The sequence below is a fragment of the Hesperophylax consimilis genome, chromosome 26, assembly GCF_061612785.1.
Source record: "Hesperophylax consimilis isolate HC1 chromosome 26, BYU_Hcon_1.0, whole genome shotgun sequence".
Classification (NCBI taxonomy): domain Eukaryota; kingdom Metazoa; phylum Arthropoda; class Insecta; order Trichoptera; family Limnephilidae; genus Hesperophylax; species Hesperophylax consimilis.
This window is the reverse complement of record NC_142861.1, coordinates 14,441,451-14,448,779: the sequence shown is the minus strand read 5'-3', so window position 1 is coordinate 14,448,779 and position 7,329 is coordinate 14,441,451. Positions and strand designations below refer to the sequence as shown.

General features: G+C 35.4%; 2 protein-coding genes across 2 annotated transcripts; one reads left to right on the top strand and one right to left on the bottom strand.

Moving 5' to 3' along the window:
* Positions 1 to 494: 494 nt before the first annotated feature.
* On the bottom strand, positions 495 to 2,865 carry LOC149411151 (uncharacterized). Its single transcript, XM_089647221.1, has 2 exons — positions 2,702 to 2,865; positions 495 to 1,277 (listed from the first exon to the last, which is right to left on the bottom strand). Exon 2 carries the CDS (start codon positions 1,230 to 1,232, stop codon positions 774 to 776), a length of 459 nt encoding a protein of 152 aa, XP_089503347.1. The 5' UTR covers positions 1,233 to 1,277; positions 2,702 to 2,865; the 3' UTR covers positions 495 to 773.
* A 365-nt stretch (positions 2,866 to 3,230) lies between these two features.
* On the top strand, positions 3,231 to 6,942 carry LOC149411150 (uncharacterized). Its single transcript, XM_089647537.1, has one exon. The coding sequence runs from the start codon at positions 3,337 to 3,339 to the stop codon at positions 5,449 to 5,451; it is 2,115 nt and encodes a 704-aa protein (XP_089503663.1). The 5' UTR covers positions 3,231 to 3,336; the 3' UTR covers positions 5,452 to 6,942.
* Positions 6,943 to 7,329: the final 387 nt, after the last annotated feature.

Here is a 7,329-nt window from a genome sequence, read left to right as displayed (position 1 = left end):
TTTGTTTTAGGTTTTAAACAGTATGCAGAAGAAAGACATTATATTATATGTGGACATTTATTTTGATCAATACGTATTACAAACAAAAATATTATTTAAAAATAAAAAAAACGGTTATTTCCAAAATTCAGTCAAATAAATATGTAGTCTCGGTAATAAATTATGTATGTGGTCAGAGTACAATTAAATGAAATGCATTTTATAATTATCTTTCTGTTGATACATTTTTTGCAATTAGCCTCGAAATATCTATATTTGTAAATTATTGTAATATGTTTGTATATTTAATAAAAAATACTTTTTTGTCAAAATGGGACCACCACAAAGTTAAATTCTTCGTCAAATATATGTATGTATATACAATAACATATCGAGGTGGGGTAAATAGGTACTACAACTAGGTAACCCCGAAATCAGCTTTTTCGAGTTACACAGAAAGAAGCCTTGTATGCCTACATGTGTTTGTGGCATACATGGGTGTACGTATGTTTATGTTTGTGGCATACAAAATAAAGGCATGGTTTTGTGTGTAACTCGAAGAAGCTGATTTCAGAGTAGTAACCTAGTGGTACCTGCGATAACGTCATTAAAAATATGCAGTACTTTGCTATCAACAAAAATAAAAGATTTAAAAAATGAATGATTTAGACAAATTGAGGAAGATCTTCACAAAGTCTCCAAAAATATATATGGTACATATAATTTAAGGATTTGAACATAAAATAAAAATTACATAATGATGATCACAGCTTAATGATTGCATAATGATTACATTAGTGCCTGTTATTTCTGTAATAATTGTTATCCTGGCGGTAATTGTTTCCACCGCCACCACCCCCGCCCCCGCCGTACGAAGATCGTTCTCCATTCCGATCATCGTGAGATCGCACATAGCCTCTGTTGTGATAGTTGTCCCCACCCTGGCGATAGTCCCTGTTATCTCTGCCGTAGGATCTATCATCTCTCCTATCTCCCCCCCTGTCGTCTCTCCTATCTCCCCCTCTGTCGTCTCGCCTATCTCCCCCCCTCCTGTCTCTCCTGCCGCCCTGGTTGCCTCTCCAGAAGGGCATTATTGGAGGGGAGGAAAACTCTTTATTATAAAGCTCCATGAATTCTTCGTCATCTTTGGTGAAACGATTAACGTATTTTGCCTCGCATTCTTTCAAGAAGGCCTTCTGGTCTTCTGTTAGCACAATTGCAGTGACAGTGGCTATACCTTCGGTATCAGACATCCTTGATTTATCAAATTACCAAGATATCAACGACTTCGGACAGATCTGTAAGAAAATATGCAGGTTAGAATTTAAAAATATATATTTTGATGTTTATAATTAAAGAAAAATATTCTAATGGCAATATTTTTGTACCTGTCTCTTCGCGTATACCTCATACGAGAAACAATATCAAAAATCAAAACATGAGTGCTTTCGCCTCAAGAATCCACTCGCAACTGACAGAGTTCACGGAAATGGAATGCAAACATACTAAGAATATATACCATATATTTTAAGTATGGCTAAAGAAAATTCAGAAAGATTGAGCAAATTACAATAAAAAACTATAAAAACTAAAGATCTAATTTAATTCTTTACTTTTATTCCTTTAGATGGGGTCTTTATCTTATTAATTTACTCTGAGATTATGGAAGCATTATTAGTAAAAAGAAAAAGCAGCATGGTAGTAAAGATATTTTACCTAAAGTTGCAGTATATATTTCGTACAGAATATAAAAGATTACAGTTAAAAAAATAATTTGACCACACCCGAATAGAATATTGAAAAAACTATTTGTAGTATTGTTTTTACTAGAACGATACAAAGTGAAGTTTAGCGCCTTATTTAGTGCCCGTCCTTAAATAGCAAATATCACTAGCCACACTTTTAAAAGGCACATGTTATGGAAATTACACTTCGTTTCAACTTAATTACTAATAAAAGATGCTTTATAATTCAATTTTTATTCAAAGATCAAAATTTACAAAAACGATCCATTTTGTATGAAGTGACACTTGCAAGTTTCATTTCAATATAAATAAACATTTACTATAAATGGCTTTAGGTAGTATAGTTAGATATAGAAATACCCACAAAATAGCAGTCAGGAGATCATGAAATCAACGCTGGGGTTTATTTTTTCAGAGGTAACATTGGAAAAGGTGTCTCAGCAGAAAATACATATTTTGGGAACTGCAAAGTCAACCATTGAATGCTACCCTAAAAACCATTGGTAAATAAATACCATTAAATCACAATAATACAGCAGAAATGTTATAGAATTTGATAAACTTATCGAATTCCGCTGAGCGCTTAATACCAAAAAAAAAATATAGCACTTTGTTTCAACTTCATTACTACAAGAAATAACTATTTATGTGGTGAGAGATGGTAAAAGATTCATCAAAGTTCCATTTTTTCTCAATCGAGGTTAAGTTAGGTTAAGATAACCCAAACTAACACCCTAAAAACCTATTTTGTGCATGTTTACTTAAACACCCGACTTAAAAGTTTTCTCCGTTAGATATTTAAGTTAAAATCAAGTGTTGTTTTTTTAAAGAGCCTTTACATGCAGCGGAATTCGACAAGTTTACCCTCAATTTAATATTTAGTTCGAAAAGAAATAATAATTTGTACGTAAATTTTTTGAGATGCCTCTACTAAAATTGTATAAATATCGCAAACCGTTATAAAAAATGTTGCAAACCTTGTGCGAAGATTACTCCCGTTGCTAGAGGTATTTTTTTAGGTATTGTTGATGACTAGAATGAAAATAAATAACAAAACAAATGCTGGCGTACTTTGAATCTAACGAAAATAAATTGACCACAATTTGACATTACACGCGGAGGCATAAATAAACCACCGCGGAGGAAGACAAAAGTTGTAGAATGTTTTGACTTTATCTATGGTAATATATTAAAATTTATGGCCATCTATAAAATCTTATTTCGTTAAAATTAGCAGTGGGCACAATCGATTCATCGAAATATTTGGATTCATTATCATGGACAGAACGATTCTGTCAAAAATCATCACACAGTCCGAGGCAATCGTTTTGAAACGTCATCAAACCAGGAATCGTCTGTCCGCAGCTATGGCTGCCGCTGAACTCTGAGCGATTAAATCGATTAATCACTCGTTTCTTTTGATGTTTCGATCCTGCTCATCACTAGTTAAAATATTGCCAGTATTAATTTCTCTCGAATCCGCAATCTATGGAGCCAAATGTCAAAATAAACAAATACGGAAAATAATACGTGTTTGTGATTGACAAGTAAATGTCGCAGTGTTCTACCGTGCTCAGCTGATAATAATGTTATAAATTGTTACACTTCTAACATGGCGTCATTTTTTAGAGGAAAATCTTCGAGTGTCAGCCGTGCGCGTGAAACTATAATCAAAGAATCACTTACCAACAATTTATCCGAATGCGTAAAAGCAATCCAATTTAATCATCAAATCGAGGAATGTCATCACCAAGTCATCGGGAGCAACGATCTCTCGCAAGCCTTGTGCTGTGCCCTGGAGGCCATATTCTTACACGGGTTAAAGGATTCATTTTTCAAGAAAGCTAAAAGCGCACTTACTGGGGACATCGATGATAAACCCGAGCCTAGTTTTTGGCCATTGATTCTCGTGTTGTCCCACAGCGACAGTATCAAACACATCGCTTCTTTACAACAGATAACTACCGAGATTGGGCAATGCCGTGCCTGGCTTCGCATGGCTCTTAATGACTGTCTATTATCTTCTTACATATCAACAATATTGCGCAATAAGAATTCAACTAAGCCATTTTACAATCAATCTGCCTTTGTTCGAGATTCCGAGCTTTTAGATGTCGCCCAGAGATTCCTGGAAGGTATTGAGGCGTGCACGCAATTTGAGTTGCCAATAAACTCCAGTTTACTGAATGTTTGGCCCGAAGATGTTCTGATACTAGGGGGAATATGGATGCCTACGATGAGATCGTGTCCCATCACAGCCGGAGTGGATGTCGCCAGCACCATGAAGTCAGAACCGGAGCCAAAACGAGTGCCGCTTATCCCTAACAGAGAAAGTACCATCCTAGGGCTGGGACAGATGCTGGCCATGGACCAGGAAGAAGCGTTCAACTACATCATTCGCAACACGTCTGATGACATTATTGTAGACGATCATTCGAGACTAGCAGATATTGATGCAGGGACTTCCGCTCAGAATGAAAAACCAGTTGAAAATCCTGCAGATTTAAAAGTACCCGAAGATAAAACTTTAACCGGTGAGTCATCTAACGATTTGGATGACAGCGATGACTTTAGTGACTCAGCAAATGATTTTGGAGACCGCGCGCTCGCCGATTTAAGTAACATTGGGAATTCTCTCAGTGGTAAAACTACCTGGTCAACTGATGTCAATGAAGATAAAATACTCACCGAATCTCACTCGTCCGATGATAGCCTGATGAAGTCACCCGATTCTAAAAGTGTATCGTCTCTAGTTGATGATGGATACATAAAGACACCTAACTTGCGTGAAGTCATGCGAGGATTACACAAGGAACTGAAGTTGACCAGTGACGATATGGAAAACGTTTCTCCGGAAATCTTACAGTCGGCTCAATCTTCCTCGGACGATCCTTTACTTGAAGGACTTGGGTTTGAAGTCATATCAAAGTCTCCTTCTGCAGATTTCAACGTTCCAGAGCTTAAGAAAATGGTGGCGCAATTAGGATCCCTGGCTCTTGAGCTTGGTTTAGATAGCCAGGAATACGAGTGCATCCATTGCCATAACACGCTGGGCACCACAATATCAAAAGCTAGGTTATGTGCTTATTCCGGACTATACTACTGCCAGAATTGCATGGATCCGGATGTCTTCATGATTCCAGCAAAGGTAATCCACAATTGGGATTTTCATCGGTATCCCGTTTCCAAAAGAGCTGCATTGTTCTTGCTAGAATTCCAGCATCAACCATTGATAAGTATGAAGAAGATAAATCCTCTTATCTACAGAGGGGTGGAAGAAATGGCAACACTGCAAATGCTCAGGATACAACTGAACTTCTTGCGAGCTTACCTGTTTACTTGCCGGGAGCCTGTGATCGAAGAGTTGCAAAAACGAGTCTGGCCAAGGGAGTATCTTTATGAAAACGTTCATCTTTACTCTGTTTCCGACCTTGCTCAAATCCCAAACGGTTCCTTGGCTAATCAGATCCAAAAGGTGGTTACGTTTGCTCTAGGACACGTAGCCGATTGCTGGCTCTGCAGTCAGAAAGGTTTCATTTGCGAAGTTTGTAATAATACTAAGGTTCTGTATCCGTTCAATATTGATACGACATATCGGTGTGAAGTGTGCTCCAGTGTTTTCCACTCTAAATGCCTCAGCGCACAGAAACCTTGCCCCAAGTGTGAGCGCAAGAAGAAAAGGCAAGCTGTTTCTCTAGTGGATGCAGTTCACAGCAATTTTGCTTAATTATTTTAATACACAAATAAATAACTTTATATAATATATTAGAATGTGCAGATAATAATGTTTTTGGTATCAATCTGGCTATGACTGGTTTCTAAAAAATTGTATATGTACAAATTTTATAACCAATATTTACAGGAAATAATAATTAGGATCTATATATTTAAAAAATGTTAATTGATAAAAATAATAATCTAATATATATGATCCCCCTATGTAGGTAAACAAAAAATATCTTTATTATTGTAAACAAAACAGGTAAACAAAAAATATCTTTATTAAGTTATTGGTAATGTGTGATTTTAAAGGCAACTGTATTTGCAATCAAATTTATACGATTGCACCATTTTTGCAATTTGTCAATATTTTAATTTCGTTTTAGAAAATAGGTAAGCAGAGAGAGGTTTTTTACTTCCCCCCTTCATTGAGCCTGTAGTTGGTCCTTTGTTTGCCTTTGTAGCTGTCCCTGTTATTCCTTGTATCTTTTTCGATGTCTTTGTCGCTGTCGTTGTTGCTAATCGTGTCGTCATCCGAATTGCATAACAGATTACCGTACTATATATTAAGTTTATGATTAATATTTCTTATTATTACCTGAGCTTTGGTATAAATGGAACCTCTTAATAGCTTCATGCCCGTAAGATGTCAGATTATTATAAATAATATACATATTTTCTTTTTAGCCCATATATAGAAGTATCTTATCAATAAGGCCGATGTATTTATGGGAACTCTTATGTGGTATTCACACAATATATCTATTGTAGCAACACCCTTGACTGCAATACATCTACTGTAACAACACCCTTAACTTCATAGATAATTATTATTGTAGTCTTGATAAATAATAGATGGTGATCTTTAATAACCAAAATGTTTATTGTAACAGAGCACACACATTACAGCCATTACGGAGACTTATACTTTTGACACCTACTTCCTGTGCATGTAGTGTTGCCAACTGAATGTTATTTCATTGCCATATTACAACATCCTCCCTCAATGTAATAACATTACAATAAATCGTACAAATAACTCTTTACTCAATGATTTAGTGAGAATATCCGCTGGTTGTTCGCTAGTTTTTATGTATTTTATATTTATTTTATTATTTTTCACTAGATCTTTGACAAAGTGAAAACGAATATCTACGTGCTTCAAACGTTTAATAGATTCTGTAGCTGCAGTCAAGATTGCTGACTGATTATCACAAAAAATGTTTACCAGACAAACATTTTGAAAACCAAAATCATTCAATAAGTTTATCAACCAGCAAGCCTCACCAGCAGCCGTACTCATAGCCACATACTCAGACTCAGTTGACGACAGGCTCACAGATGCTTGTTTCTTAGAACTCCATAATATTAAACATTTTGAGAAAAATAACATATAACCAGAAGTGGACTTTCTATCATTTATATTACCACCCCAATCTGCATCGCAAAAACCCTCTAAACCTACATCTGTGCATCTGTAAATCAACTTATAATGTAATGTATACTTAACATAGCGCAATACCCTTTTTAGACGGGCTAACAATATATTATTTGCACAATATTGATACCTACTTAGCATTGAAACAGCAAAACATAAGTCTGGTCTTGTACCTTGTACAGCATACATTAAACTTCCTATTATCTGCCTACATAATTTTTCAATATTTTTATCTACCTTTTGATTTTGAAAGATTTTAAAATTAAAATTTTTATCCATCGGTGTAGCCACCGGTTTACAATTTTCCATTTGAAATTTTACAAGAATATTTTCTAAGTAACTTTTCTAACTTAGTTCAGTTATACCAGATTTTAAGTTCTGACTCACATTAATACCTAGAAAATCAGATATACATACATCCCAAATCCTTCATTTTAAATTCACTAT